At 41.7% G+C, this 15,962-nt stretch overlaps 1 protein-coding gene across 1 annotated transcript in view; it reads left to right on the top strand.

The window, feature by feature from the left end:
- The first annotated feature begins 3,648 nt into the window (after positions 1-3,648).
- KCNIP1 (potassium voltage-gated channel interacting protein 1) overlaps positions 3,649-15,962 on the top strand; it is a 463,655-nt gene continuing 451,341 nt past the window's right edge. The window contains exon 1 of the mRNA XM_069773040.1: positions 3,649-4,055. Coding sequence (XP_069629141.1) covers positions 3,968-4,055 — 88 coding nt within the window. The 5' untranslated portion in view covers positions 3,649-3,967. The remainder of the gene's footprint in view (positions 4,056-15,962) is intronic.

Here is a 15,962-nt window from a genome sequence, read left to right as displayed (position 1 = left end):
TTATAAAAAAAGCTCAAACAGGGACGTAACACCTTTGTTTCTTGGAGACTTTCTCATTTACTGAAGACTGTCTACATTTGCCTGCAACCAGAATAAGCTGCCTTTGTACTTTGCCACAGAGAACAGCAGTGTGTAATTTGAGGCCCTTCATGATCAGTATCTTTATGCCCCAGTATTTTTTTTAGGAGTGTCAGTGTTGGGGGCTACATTTAGAGGGCCTTTTGGCTGCTGAAACTTCTGCTGGAAGCCTGGTTAACTCCAGCTTTCCCTGAGCTACGGGGCTGCAAATCTCCACCACTCTACTGAACCTGCTGCAGCTTTTATGCAACCCTGTGGTTAAGATGATTCACTCCTATTAATATACATTTTGTGTTCGTTTATGACCCATTTTTCCCTGTGTCGTATGGGTCTGCTGGTTTTGGCTGGGGTAGAGTTAATTTTCTTCATAGTAGCTAGTATGGAGCTATGGTTTGGATTTGTGCTGGAAACAGTGTTGATAATACAGGGATGTTTTCGTTACTGCTGAGCAGTACTTGCACAGAGTCAAGGCCTTTTCTGCTTCTCCCCCCACCCCACCAGCGAGCAGGCTGGGGGTCCACAGGAACTTGGGAGGGGACAGAGCTGGGACAGCTGACGCCGACTGACCCAAGGGATATTCTGTGCCATATGACATCATGCTCAGCAATAAAAGCTAGGAGAAGAAGGAGGAAGGGGGGAATGTTTGGAGTGATGGCATTTGTCTTCCCAATTAACCACTATGCATGATGGAGCCCTACTTTCCTGGAGATGGCTGAACACCTGCCTGCTGATGGGAAGTAGCGAATGAATTCCTTGTTTTTCTTTGCTTGTGTGCGTGACTTTTGCTTTACCTATTAAACTGCCTTTATCTCAACTCATGAGTTTTCTCACTTTTCTTTTTCTTCTGATTCTCTCCCCATCCCATGGAGGGGGGTGAGCGAGCAGCTGCATGGTGCTTAGTTGCTGGCTGGGGTTAAACCATGACATATAGGCCAAAAGAGGCAAATGGATGTCAGAACAAATCTCATTCTCTGTGTGAAAGGAGTGCCAGGGAGGCTTAAAGTCATGTCTGGGATATGACACAGTTTCCTTCTCCCTACTATGTAAGACCTCTTGGTTTCCATAACTTCCTTTAATACAGCTCCTAGCACTTGTTATGTCTGTTGTCCTACATTCCCCCCCCAAATATATCATGATGTATATATATAAATGCAATTAAACATGCTGCAAACCTTTGATACGGAGATATACTAATTAACAACCTGCCGACTCCTTGATTTCCCTATTGACATTTTACTGCCTTATTACAATTTATTTTTGCTTTTGAAGAATCACATTTCCAACTTTGAATTGGATCTCTGGGAATAAAGGACAGCCTTGGAGATGGCTTCATGAAGGAGTTACTTAGCACTGTGTTCTCTACAAATCTACCGTTCATTTTGTGTAGTCAGCCAAGGTTATGAAGCCAAGAATGGTCCAGAGGAAAGTGACTCTCTCGGCTTTTTCAACCCCCCCGCCCCTTTCCCTCCCTCCATCCTCACATCACTGTACTGTTTACCTTACTGTTGGAAACCTGTAGGGGGCAGAAATGTTATTTTACACCTGAAACTCGTGCACCACTCTCTATTCAGGTGTACGTTTCTAACAATGCTCAGGAATGTATTTAATCTCTGCCTCAGTTTTTCATTCATAACCTTGGGCTGAGGATCCCCACAAATGTAATAACCTGTGAAACAGGGAAGTCATGTCATAGCTAATAAAGGCTCTGGGTTGTGTGGAGGTGATGGTGACAGGAACCACAAGACCTTTGGGTATTTGCTGAAATCCAGGTGGGGATGATTTGAAGAGAGCAGGGACCCTGCTCCTCTATTCCGCTCGCAGTGTCCTGAGGAGGGGTGGCCTCAGTGCTCACCACCCGGTGTCTCTGAGGGCAGTGTCTGAGAGGGCAGCTGGCTGACTTTGGCCCTGTGGAGCATAATAAAGGAAAAAGCAGACTTCTGAGAAACTTACAGAAAAATTTACCTGGAAGGTTGTGTGGGAGCACAACACTGAGACGGAGGCTGTAGCCGCAGGGGATGTCTGTGTGGGGCTGGCAGCAGCCTTGGAGGCCTCCTGCTACTTCTGCCAGCCAGGGTCAACCATCCTCATGAGCTCATACCTTTCTACAGAACGCTTCCTTTGATGTTTTTTAGAAGTTTTCCAAAACTGGGGACTATTAAATCTGAAAAGACCTGAAATTGAGTGTTGGGTGTTTCAGGCTAGAGGCAACTCGGTGGAAGTCAGTGGGCACCAAAATGTCCGGCACCTGATGGCTCAGCCTGGGGGTGTCAGCCCACGCACGAGCTTCATGGTGGCTATTACTGAAGTCATTTTGTGTGTCTGTCACTTTTTACGTGCCGAAGTACCTTTTTCTGAGGTAAAATGAGGCGGTGCAAAGCCTCTCAGAGCAGTGCTCCGCGGCTCCCTGCCTGAGGAGGAGGTGAGGGGGGAGGAAGGCGGCAGCGCGCGGGGTTGCCTGTGTGAGGCGGGGAGGAGGAGGGCACTTCCAGGCGGGAAGGGCTGACAGCCGCCTGTCTCACAGTCAGGTGAACCAGTCGGAAAAGCCCTGAATTTTGCCTGAGAGGGATGTAAATTACCCTGGAAAGCAGTTTAGTGACCCCTGAGCGAAGGGGATGACCGTGGTTCCCTGAAGTGACAAGCTGTTTGTGCTTGTTCCTCGGTAAAGGCAGAGGAGTCAGCTGTTGCTGCTCGGAGGTGAGGCTGGCCCCAGGTGGCTTTGTTACAGACGGGGCTGATCAAGTCATCTAACGAGCGGCAGCTGGGTGTAAGCAGAAGCCTGAGGTAATCTGCTTTGTAACCCACCCCGGGACAAGCAAATCCTGTATTTTGGGGGTTCTTTAAAAACATCCGAGAGGACTTCAGCATGAATTAAAAGTCTAAAGATGCCTGACACTACCCAGCGCTCAGGTGGGGTCAGAAGCTCTGAAACACCTCTGCTTTGCTGCTGGACACATCAAGTCTTTTTATTCAAAGTATTCCAGGCACGCAGAAATAATTGACTGAACTGGAGAAGCCAGAGCTGTGGCTGTTGCTAGGGGATAAACTCGCAGTACAGTAAGAGGGAGCCTTGTGAGCATCGGACAAGTACAACGTGAGGTAGCGTACAAAAAGTAAAGGTCTGAAACGGTGCTGTGCTGCGCAGAGGTGTGAGTACAAGCCCTGCAGGCTCTTGGAGGCTGACGGGCACGTCCCTGAGTGTTGAGCAAATAAACAGCTGAGCAGCGTCTAAGCTGGTAAAATTAAAGGAAGAGACTTTTTTCTGGGCACAGCTTTGCTTGCTTTCTTCTAACAGGTTTTGCAAAGGAGTACTCTGCAGCCTTCTACATGCAAAGTGCAAGTATAGTGTTGGTAGAATAAAAAAAGTATTATTTTCTGGTTCCCTTGGGCCTGATGAGAGTAAAATTGACAACTTAATTGAAATCAGCTGGAAAAAGCACGAAGACAAGTCTTCAAAGAGCAGCTACTGTTGTTTGCAGCAGTCACCACCCTGTGACTCCAGCATTAATTGCTGCATTACCAGTGCCCGGCGTTGGCAGCCTGCAAAGACTGGTGAAGCAAACCCCTCCTCCTTCCCTGCCTGGCTGAGGTGTTGCCTGAGCTTAGCAACTTCCATCAGGGCGTCGCGGCATGTGTGTGCAATCATAGCTGAGAGGCTGAAGGGGAGAGCTGTACCTTTAACAAAAAGGGGATGCAAATTTCTCCGCTGCAATCTTTCCTAGTAGCTTCAGAGAGGCAAACCTCAGTGCAGAGGCTGGGGCTCGGTGCATGAGAGCAGAGTTTTGTGCATTGCACAAACTCTCATCTCAACTTTGTAAAGCATTCGCTTTTTTTATTTTTTTGTTATTCCTGGACTTCGTAAGAGAGAAGAGCTTTTCCACACATTTGAACCATGAGTGGCTGTTCAAAGAGATGCAAGCATGGGATTGTCAAATTTGCCCAGACTATTTTTAAGCTCATTACAGGCACTCTCAGCAAAGGTAAGAGAAAACATTTTACTTCATACCGTTACTGTGCTGTTAGCTTTGTGGGGGGAGTTTTGTAGCCTTTAAGGAGGCTGGTGATAGAGTTTATTATTGTCTCTTCAGAGGTGTTTTGGTTTAATTCTGGGAATTGGCTGCTCTGAAAGAAGTTGCTCTGTGCAGTGAAGATTGGAGCTATGCTGTAAAGCCTTATGTAATTATTTCTAACTTGTGTAGTTTGTAACCTGTATTTGTCAATCTGCCATAGCTCACAACTGTAGTGGGCTATTTCAGTGCGTTTGGAGATGTGTTTCTGAAAGCAGCTGATGTGCAGCTTCAAAAATCTAAAGCCTTCATAACTGTCAGTTATTGGTACTTCTCTGTGTCATTTTCTACTTAAGTGTTTCTCCTTGTTTGAAGTGTGTGTACCTTGGTTCAAAATCTAGGTCGCTGCTTATTGCATGCATTTTGAGTACCTGCTTGTCACCTACACACTGTGTGCCTTACCATCTGCAGGTAGAACAGTACCCAACTTATTTATGCTGTCCCCTTTGCTAAAATCAAACAATAAACAAAATAAATCCTCTATTCTTTGTAAATCTAGTAGTTCCTGTGATGGTGCTCTGAGGTAAGTTGTTACGTTATTGATGTTGGTCATTCCTTTCATAAGGATAGTTCTCAGCACAATCTATGGCAGCTGATTAAATGAGTATTGGGCATCTGTTTAGGAACTCCTGACAATAGTAAACAGTGTTATGCTTGACTGCTGTTTGCCTGTTGAAATGTGGACAATGTTTAGGTGAGGGTCAGACTTCTCCAAGTTTTATGTGTGTGTGTGGTTGGAGGGGGTATGATTTTTGGAATTAATAATACAGTTCAGACTAAATTATTAGTGGAGAGATTTGTATAAGGCTGAAGAGTCTCTGTTATGATGTGGTTTTTTAAAATACAAAGTCTAAAGCTTTTTTTAATGTGTTCATAGTCAAGGAGCAAAAAAAGAAGCATGTATTTTTCAGATAAGTTTAGCAACCTTGGAGGAGTGTGGCTGTGTTGGCTGTCTGGAGCACATGTGCTCCTGCATGAATTTTAATGTTGAAGTTGTTTCTTAGGATAAACTAAAGCAGACTGGGGTGACTTTTAAAATAGCAAATGTGAAAGTGCCAAGGACTGTTGAGTGCAGCTTCCTTTTGTAGAAACTGGGGAAACTTATTCAATCTGTCTCTCTAGAAAAGAAATATAGTTCTAACACAGCTTTCTCATATTAACCTTACTGGATTTCAAATAAATCTGCATGAGAAAATGTCTGTTTCACATTAAGAACACTGGACAGGTTGGTTGTTCTTAGAATCAAGATTGGTTTAACTGCATCTTCTTGTATTTAATCACTCTTCTTCCATTTTTCCCCCGTCATCCATAGGCTGTCAAACACCAGCAGAGGAAAGATTAAAAACTTGTAAAAATCTGTCACAGAAAAGAGCTGTCAGATGTTGGTTATAATTTATGATTAATGCCAAGATGTCTCTTTAATATCAACAACAAAAGAGAAATTCAGAGAAGAAAATATAGTGAAAGAAATTACTTACTATCGTGAAAGGATGTTGTCTGCAAGACCTCATCCCCTACAGCATGTTGGTATGGTGTCTCTGATGTACTTTATTTGTGATTTTTTTTTTTTTTTTTTTTTTAAGGGGATAATGGAATATAGGGTGTATGCTGCTATACTCACAAGTGATCGGCAATAAACTTCATGCTGGTTGCTTGAGCTCCCATTGAGATAAGGGGAAACCTGGGTTCTGGTAGTGTTTCCCCATCTAGAGCAGTTCATCTAATGGGGAGTTTTCAAGCAGTCCTTGTGCCTCTACTGCTTGCCTTGCTTTGGCAAAGGGATACATCAACATTTCAGTCTGACAGTAGAATAGCACTATATGGAGAGCTAGAAATGAGAGTATAAAATGTCCAAGGCTTGCTTCCCCCCACCTCCCTTTCTTCTGAAAGATGCCAGTGTTGCACTATCATTGTCTTTGCAGCCAATGCAATGGTATCATACAGTTTTACCCACTTATTTCCTATTGCAATGTCTCATTTCAAGCTGCTCGGATTAGATAAGAGTGGCTTCCTAGGATTCAAAGTCTCTAATAAACTTTTCTTTTTCTACTTGGCTGCTTGTGTTTTGAACTGGAAGAACTAGATTCAGGAAGGAATAAACCATGTGAATGAGTTTGTTGTATAGATATCAAACACCTGCTATAATTAAAATAAATGTTTCTGTATCATTACCTATGAAACTCATAACTAGGAAATGATTAGAAATCTTGCTCAGGAGTGTTGAGTTAAAAAAAAAGTGTTGAAGTTTGTACATTTATCCCAGAGCTTATTGTTTAGTATTTCTTTTGCTAAAACTTATGCATTGAAAGCCAAGAAATAGAAACTGTTGTATATCACTATTATTATGGGGTTTTTAACTGACACTATATACATGCTCTTGAATATTCAAGCAATATCCCCTGTGTTATTCATCCCACTCCTGCTTCTTTTCCTTCATATTGTTTAATGTTTTTTCTATATTTACTTTAAACACTTTTTACAAGGAGAATCCTTTGTGAGGCACAAGATTCATTCTCTTCTTACGCTTCCATCTTTCTGACGGTTATTGTGGTGGGAGATATTCCACAATTGAATGAGATGTAATCCTTAGCTGTGCTCTGTGGCTTCTGCTTGTCTTAATAATAGCATTTTTCTTTCCCCTTGATTATTTACAATAATAAAATGAGACTGAACTGCAGCTATAAAGTCCTTCCTTTTGCAACAGGGTGTGACAAGTCAGCAGCCTCTCCTTGCAGTTGGCAGTAAGGGAATAGGCACACCTGATACCATCGTGTGGTCAGTAGCCTATTTGGTATGTCCTGATTTAAACCTGCAGCTGCAGCAGATTTATGAGATTGTAAACCAAGAAGTTCAGAGCTAGTACCTCTGCAGAGCTGGACTAGCAAATTTTGCCAGATTACCTCTTAATGTGTTCTAATTTGGAAAACCTTAGTAACCGAGCAGAGGTTTCTGCTGCTGTACCAAAGAAAGCCTCCTCCACCAAGAGCTTTGTATACTGAGATGTATGCATTAAAGAAAACATGCCTGGAGAAGCATGCCCCTTTACAGCTGGTAGGAGCGGAATAACTCCCTTATTCTCCTTCTTGGCACTGGTGGGGTTCCAGCATCTGGAGGAAAGAGTCTGGAAGAGGCTTCTGGAACTGAGTTATTGTGATGATGGACAGTGCATGAGCAGCAGCACCTCCACCAAAGTTGCCTCAAATGAGGGGCAGGAAGGAAGGTTTTGTGTGAGGTTTGGGTGTTCTTCCACATTACTTCTACTGTGGTATGTGAAATGATGGTTCATCCTCCATGCCCTGGGAGCAAGTAGGGGTGGTAAGAATGAGTTTGTTTGGGGGGTTCCTATTGAGCAGAATGATTAAACAGCAAGGCTCTGTGGGAGTGTGAAGATACTGCTAATGTCATTAAAAAACGTAGTACAGGAGGGCCTTGCTCAATTACTTGCTGGAATGAGACCTCTTGGATTTCTATTAATGTGTTCTAATGATCAGCACGAGAAAAGCAAGATTATTTTAGGGACCAACTCCTTCAAAATGTTCCTTTGCAAAAGCAGATAGGCTTCTGCAAATTAACTACCCTTTCACCTTTGTTCCTGAGCTGCCCCTCTTTTAGTTGTGCTATTAAAATGCTTGCCAAAGGCTCTCATTTCTGTTTTCTTGCTTCTCCCATCTTTGTTCTGCAACTCAATTCATCTAGAAGTGGCAATTTGTCCACTTCTCATAGTTTTAATTGCCTAATTATCTGTTCCACTGCAGTGATAAAGTCTTCAAACATCTTGCTCTCCCTACAGCCTCCCCCCAGCAGGAAAGAAAAGTATTCTGAGTGTTTTACAGCAATGTGGTCTGTTTTGCTGCTGCTTTGTGAATCCAAATTAAAGCTAGTCTTCTGAGATATTATGTGAGACGGAAAGGAAAGCGCTTGGTCCCTTTTCGTCATACACAGGCTCTGTCTTCTCACAATGGAAGTTAATCTCATTCCCTTCAGAGCATACTGGCACTGCATTAGGTTTGTCTTCATGACTCTAGCCTCTGAAAATGCAAGGGTAGGGTAAATGTTGCTAGATGCCCTAAAGACACAGGAAGGTTCACTGCAGTGCAAGTGATGTCAGGGTTCCTGCACCTGTGGACATATAAAAAGGTATTTTGATTCTCCTGCTGCTGTGTAGCTCACCTTCACCCCTTGAATTCTGGCTGCTGCTTTCAAATTTAGAGAAGCTCTGATTCAGAGGGCTCTTGTAAAAGCCCTAATGTGTCAGGTCTCTCTTTATAAAAACTTTTCTGAGTGTTTTAAATGTTCTTTAAAAAGGAAAGTGGTTACAGAAGCCAGGTGAATAATATGCTTTCCAGAGTGGGGTTAGAGCTTGTCCATGTTTTCCAAATAGTCCTGAAAAGTAAGTGAGAGTTTCTGCACGTAACATGCTGGTGTAAAGCCACAGTTAGAGAGGGGCAAAATAGCTGTCTTTGCTGTGCTTCCTAGAGAAGAGTCCACAACTAATGAATCTTCACAATTCAGTACCTGTTCCTAACTCAACCAAGTGAAGCTCTCCAATTTCATTGCACGGCTGGTAGGAACTCTTGCATGGTGTGTCTATGGGGTTCGTTTTGCTTTTTAAAAACCCAGCATATCTAGTTATATTTTCTCCATACTGATGAATCTTCGAGCGACTAAGCAAAACACACCTCTGTTTGGCATGTTACACATGTTTGTATGTCTATGAAAAATGAACTGTAAATAAATGTATCTTTTCCACAAAGGCTGTACTTGAGCAATCTGAATATATGTACAAGCATTCCACTTCTGTCTTTCATTGGGAGCAAGATGGATTTTAAGAACTGAGAGTGAGAGGAAGTGGTAATAATCTAATCTTCCTTTTAAAACTCTTTATAAACCTCTGCTTCTAGAAACAAATACCTCTGCAAACATATGGCCGCATGTGTGCTAGAAGTTTATTGAGAACTTAGTTGTTTGCAATGGTATAGCCCCAAAAGATAACTTATTCAGAAAACAAGAAAATATTTTTTTATTCTTTGGGAAACTCTTCTGGAAGTTTTTTTTATGGTGTTTTGCAACAAGCATGTGTGTATGACATGTCTGATGGCCAGGAATATTGTGGAATCTTGGGTGTAGTTAGATATCATATCAGTGGGCAAACCAGGTTCTTTTCTGCCTTCTGAACTAATGATATTGGGTGTAACAACTGAGATACTTCTACTCAGAGTAGAAGTTTGAAAAATACAAGGCATATCAGTTTAACTGTCCAGGTCTGTATTCAGGACTATAGTAATAGAGAGTTTCTGTTGAGAAAATACGTATAGATTTTTTTTGGCGTAACTGATGGATTAATCTGCAGATTCTCTAATAAAAAAAACAAATTAAAAAAGGCAATAAAGTAATCACATTAGATTCTATAGGATTGGAACAACTTTAAGAAAGTTTGGTATTCTATGGGGGGGGTTGGCTGGTTTTGGTGTTTTTTTCTTTTCTTTTTTTTTGTTTCCCTCTCCTTTTTTCATAACCAGTGGGCTGCTGGCAAATGGGCTAAGGCATTTATATCCATGCTGTAGCTATATTGAAATGTTAATTGATATGTTAATTTGCCATGTAGGTTTTGTCATTTAAAATGGTGCAAAATGAATATGCCATAGTATATTTTGACCTAATGGACCTTATTACTATCCACCTAATGAACAGGTTTAAGTGTAAATGGATAACACTTGAAGATGGCTTGACCTAAGTGGATAGTAGCATGTATTAAATAATGCTAAAATTAGCTTAAATTAGCACATGAAGTGTAGTTTTATCTGCAATAGCACAATACTAAAGGGTGACAATAAGGTAACACCTATCTGTCTTTTTTGTGCTTAGAACCTAGTCTTGAGCTTCAAGTCAACTCTGTTTTGGGCTATATTCTGTATGTATTTTTATTAATTATTCCTGGGAGAGTGTTTTCAAATGTTGATCACCTTGGTGCTAGCAACAAAATGTGCAGTGGTGTTTCTGCTCCGTGCTGGATGCCTGGTAAAGCTAACTCATTTCCTGAGCAGGAATCCTATTGTTACGGATGCAAATGAAATTCTGTCCTGACTTTTCTTTATGATGGTATTGTGTGATTCCTGTTCTTGGACCTTTGTTTTTGTTGTTTTAATATGATTAGTAAAGCTCATAAATGGTAATGCAATGGAAAGCAGGCATGGGAAGGTTTAAACTATGGCAGCATTTAAGCTCGTGATGTAATTGGAATGAATATTCATGGCCAACTTCTTCCACATTTGCACAGCTTTACTAAAAACCAATAGCATGCATATATAATTTGACTTTCACTTTTCAGCTGGCTTTAACTTCTAATTTCATTCTTTGTAATAACTGTTTCACAACATTTGGCTTGCAGGGCACATGGGTGGAGTATATTTAATGCTGATAACTAGAAGTAAAGTAGTCTGAGGTTTAAAATAAGAGTGATTAATGCTCTCTTTTATAAATGGGAGACCTGGTGCAGTAGCCTTACATTACAGAGCGAGAGAGGAATTGCTACCACAGGCTTGATGAGGTGCTCATCTTGTAAAGACAAAATAGAGTTTTGAGAGTGTAAAAATAAAACCTTGTTACATAATTTACATAATTGCATCTAGCAAAAGTGAATACAGTTTTAATCTGTTGCAATCTGAAAATTGTCCCTAGCATTTAAGTCTAGTAAAGAGCAAGTGTTTAACTTACCTGCCTTGGAAATTTTGAGTGGCACCTTCAACTTTTATGTGAATTTGTCTTTCAGGTGTGCAATAAAGGCATGACATTTTTCTAATGCTTTCTTTATGTTGCATGATATGATGGTGTTTTGCCACTTGTAAATTCTTGTAGCTAGAACATAAGATGTTTGTTTCTGTATTGTTTCACTAAGAGTCGTGTTTAAACTGGGTAATAGAAGATGTAATGAACAAATACATCCATTGTGAAGGGAGTACAGTGCATTTGACTCAGTGGAACAGCAACCATCTTATACTGAAGGTGCTTTCCTAACTTGGACTATGAAGCATGTAGAAGGCTAAATCTACATAGAAAAGTAGATGATGCGGAGGCTTTCAAACTCTTAACTTGTCTGCTTCCTTCAACTTTTAGCTATTAATAGATGTGCCAAAGCTGCCAGTAAGTGTAAGGAAAATCATGGGAACTCCAGAAAACGATTCTTGGTGCCATAGTTCAAATCTGAATCCTACAAAGTTTTACCCACCTCAACAGCCAAAGTCATCTATGGAATTAGGCCAGGTAGGGGTGACCATGTTTCAGGGGTTTAGGTGGAGCTGTTCTGCTGAAGCTGCTCCAGTTTATAGAGATGATTATATAGCAGTGGTGCGCATCTGCAACGTGTGTGTGATTGATGCACTGACTATGTGGGACTGCTCTGCCTTTCTCTGCCCCTCTTGCAGCTTTCCTGCTAATGAGGCTGGGCCATTTTCCTCTTCTTTATGGGCTTCTGACTATCACACTTTTAAAATATCCACTGGATGGCTGGGTGCAGGGTGACTAGCAGGAGTGGACTACAAGGTAAGGATCAAGAGAAGTATGATACTTGTCTCTGTGGATCCAGCTTTACTTGCACAGGAACTCACCTGAAAGCAATGTAAGTAATGCAATACTTTGCCTGCCTGAAATTGTTCTGTGATGTTTTCAGACCTTGCAATAAAGGTGTCAGTCTTCATCAGACAAATAGGGTTTAAAAACTGTTGTTGAATTGGCTGTATTTCTATATGATCTGCTGTTGAGGGTGATATGTTCGGGGTTTTTTTGGTCTATACCCTCATAGTTTTGGCATAAATGCCACTTAGTTTTTATATGTTGTTTTATCTGTGGGTTTTATTACCAAACTATTGTATGCCTCGGATGAATGTGTTACCTTAATCACAAAGCATTATGCAACAATTCACAATAGTATCACATACATTATCCAGTCTAAATTAGAAGTGTGTGTTGGCTACAAATGAAATTAATAATAGGCACCTGGGAAAACCACGCTACTGGGAATATAATTCTGTCTTTTAAGTGTTTTGGCATGTTAATTGAAAATATGCTGGAAAGATGATAATGGAGGGTGATGGGAGGGGAGCGGGTACTAAATAAGCGCTCCTAATATGTGTTTTTCACTCTTCCCACTAGTTCACAAATAGACAGCAGTTTTCGTGATTTGTATGCAGTGCTAATGGTGCTTGGAAAAGAGGACTGTGAGGGCCCTGTGAGCTTGCTTCTGGTATCAATCAGGTGTCCTCTAGGGAAGCGCAGGGTAACCTTCTAAGCTTTGTGTTTAGTTAGGCAACAAATTCCTACTCTTAATTCCCAATGTTACCATGTGTTGTGGGGAACTGGAGGATAAAATGTGTAGATTAAAATCTTGAGATCCGAATATGTTATCTGTTGAAATAAGTTTTAACATAACTATTCACAAACATGAGTCACACTTACTCAGCAGTTTGAATCTCTGCTTTAGTGATAATAAACAGAGTAAATGATAAACACAATAGATCATCTGTCTTTCAAAGAACAATGAAATCATACATAGCAATTCTTAGAGAGGAACAGTCTGTTTTTTGCCTTTTGCATTCACAACACATCATGGTTACCTATGAAAAAGCATTATTACTACTGCACGGTAAAGCTAGTGATGATTTTCAGCAGCAGCAGTCTCTGATAGTCCATCAACATTCCAACAGTTGCATGGAGTTCCTGAAATAAACTGGGAATAAAAAGTGTGATAGATTTTTATCATTTACATTTTCGTAGAGATAAACGTGTTACTTTATAGGAATAAACATGAGATGTTCTATATCAAAATGCTTAGCCTAATACAATAAAATATGGCTCTTGTCACATCACCTTGAAGTAGTAAAACTGCAGCTGACTTGATAAAAATTGAATAAGAACCATCTGGATTCAGTTTAAGAGGAGGCCAACAAAAATGAAAAAAAAACATTTCCAACCATAAAACTAAGGGGGAGGTAAGTAAGCTTGAAGCTGACAAAGGCAGAAAAAGTGAAACAGACTTCTCGATTTCCTACTTAAAGTCTGTTTGCTGTGATGTTTTGATTTTTTTTTAATTTTTTTTTTTAATCCCATACCTGTCACATCCTATGCATATGGGGAGCAGCAGTTCTTTAGGTTGTGTGTTTTAGGGAAACTCATAAATGTCAGGGAGTTTTTGACCTGGCTCTGAAAATGTTTGCAAGCTCCCCAGTTGTTGAATTGTGTGTTTATGTTGATGCCCTGAAAGGAATATTACCACTTGTTTAATGAGAAGCATTTTGAGATTCAATGAATAAAAGCATTGTATAAATGTAATCCATGCTGCAGATATGGTAACTCAGAATGCTGCAGTGATTGTTAATGGCAGCATGGTGAGCTGTGATAACTAAGGTCCTTTCAGTTTTCAAAAGGTCTCACTCATGCAATTGTAAGTGATGCTAATCACTCCTTCAGAAACTGAAGGAAGTGCTGTTTGCATCAAGGGCTGGCATTTGAATTTATGGAGTAACACCTCGTCGTGCTGTGTCCTGTGTTCATCTTAGAAATAATTCTGCTCATGAGATTTCTGTCTTCTCATAAATGTAGGAAAACAGGAGAAACATTTGCATTATGAACATTATTTCTGCAAAATCACTGTTACAAGCTGAACATATTTGCAGCATTTCATGGAGGAGTAAAACATGAAGACCACAGACTGTCTTGTGAAGGCAGCTGTGATAAACAAGCTGTGCATTTATCTTTATAAGAGGAAGAAATGACAATATTAGACAATCTATAGTATGCAAGTAAACTTTATAAAAGCAAGAAAAAGGGAGCACAGAGCTAAGATTACTTCTAACAATCTCTGGGGTTTTTTAGGAAGTTGGGGGAGAGGGGAATTAAGCCTTAAAAGCTTATTAAATATTATTGTGTCTAACTGTCATGCAGCTAATAGCACAAGCAAGGAAATGTTATTTAAACCAAGAATTGCTTCAGATGGAGTACAGCAAATCAGACCGTAATGGGTGATGTGGATGTGATTATGTAGATCCGTAGGAAGTAATTCGGCATAGCAAGGATGAGGTACGGAGAGCTGGAGCCTGCTCGAAGCTTCTGTTTATCTGTTTTTTCAGAGACACTCAGTGTGCTGCCAGTCTTACAGAGGCTAATTTAACATTTTTAAAATGCTGTTGTAGGAGCTTGTTTTAGTCCATCTTCAGACTTACCTGGCTTTGCTATGCACTTGGTGTGTGACAAAAATAGGTGTCTATATTGTAGGTAAAAAAATTGAGATGCAATATATGCAAGGTGGGGAGCAGAATGAACTTGATGTCTTCTGTTATGGTTTGGTTTGGATTCTTCATAGCACGTCATCTGCAGGTTGGATAACCTTAGGTAACAGAAGAAACAACCTGTTGTTTTGTAGTAAACTTCACTTGCAAAGATGAGGCTCTAGATCAGTTTCCTTAGAACAAAATCTTAAGCAAAAGTTCTTCCTGTGGCTTCTATTTGTTTGTTTATAGTTGGTATACCAAAAGTGCCTTGTCGGGCTGTATTGGGTTTGTGTGGCAAGGTTTTGATAGCAGGGGGGTTACTGGGGTGGCTTCTGTGAGAAGCTGTTGGAAGCTTCCCCTGTGTCCGACAGAGCCAATACCAGCCGGCTCTAAGACAGACCTGCTGCTGTCCAAGGCCAAGCCAATCAGCGATAGCGCCTCTGGGATAACAGATTTAAGAAGGGAAAAAAAAGTTGCGGGACACACAGAAACAGCAGCTGGAGAGAGGAGTGAGAACATGCAAGAGAAATAACCCTGCAGACGCCAAGGTCAGTGAAGAAGGAGGGGGAGGAGATGCTCCAGGCACCAGAGCAGAGATTCCCCTGCAGCCCGTGGGGAAGACCATGGTGAGGCAGGCTGTCCCCCTGTAGCCCGTGGAGGTCCACGGTAGAGCAGCTATCTACCTGCAGCCCGTGGAGGACCCCACACCAGAGCAGGTGGGTGCCCGAAGGAGGCTGTGACCCCCTGGGCTGGAGCAGGCTCCTGGCAGGACCTGTGGATCTGTGGAGAGAGGAGCCCACAGAGCAGGTTTTCTGGCAGGACTTGTCACCCCACGGGGGACCCACGCTGGAGCAGTGTGCTCCTGAAGGACTGCACGCCATGGAAGGGACCCGCGCTGGAGCAGTTCATGAAGAACTGCAGCCCGTGGGAAGGACCCACGTTGGAGCAGTTCATGAAGAACTGCAGCCTGTGGGAAGGACCCACGTTGGAGAAGTTCATGGAGGACTGTCTCCCATGGGAGGGGCCCCATGCTGGAGCAGGGGAAGAGTGTGAGGAGTCCTGCCCCTGAAGAGGATGAAGCAGGAGAAATAATGTGTGATAAACTGACTGTAAACCCCATTCCCCATCCCCCTGCGCTGCTGGGGGTTTAGGTAGAGAATCTGGGAGTGAAGTTGTGCCCAGGAAGAAGGAAGGGGTGGAAGGAAGGTGTTTTGAGATTTGGTTTTATTTCTTATTACCCTACTCTGGTTGATTGGCAATAAATTGAGTTAATTTTCCCCAAACTGAGTCTGTTTTGCCCATGACAGTAATTGGTGAGTGATCTCTCCTGTCCTTATCTTGACCCGTGAGCCCTTTGTTATATTTTCTCTCCCCTGTCCAGCTGAAGGGCGGGGGGGAGTGATAGAGCTGCTTTGGTGGCCACCTGACATCTAGCCAGGGTCAACCCACCACACGGGCATAAAACTGTAAAGATTATTTGAGAACATTCATTTCAGGATTTGTTTATTTTGATACTGGCTTTCTAAATCCTATTGAATTTTACAAGTTGGGGGGGTAA

The sequence above is a fragment of the Haliaeetus albicilla genome, chromosome 27 (genome assembly GCF_947461875.1).
Source record: "Haliaeetus albicilla chromosome 27, bHalAlb1.1, whole genome shotgun sequence".
Classification (NCBI taxonomy): domain Eukaryota; kingdom Metazoa; phylum Chordata; class Aves; order Accipitriformes; family Accipitridae; genus Haliaeetus; species Haliaeetus albicilla.
This window is presented reverse-complemented; position numbering and strand designations above follow the sequence as displayed.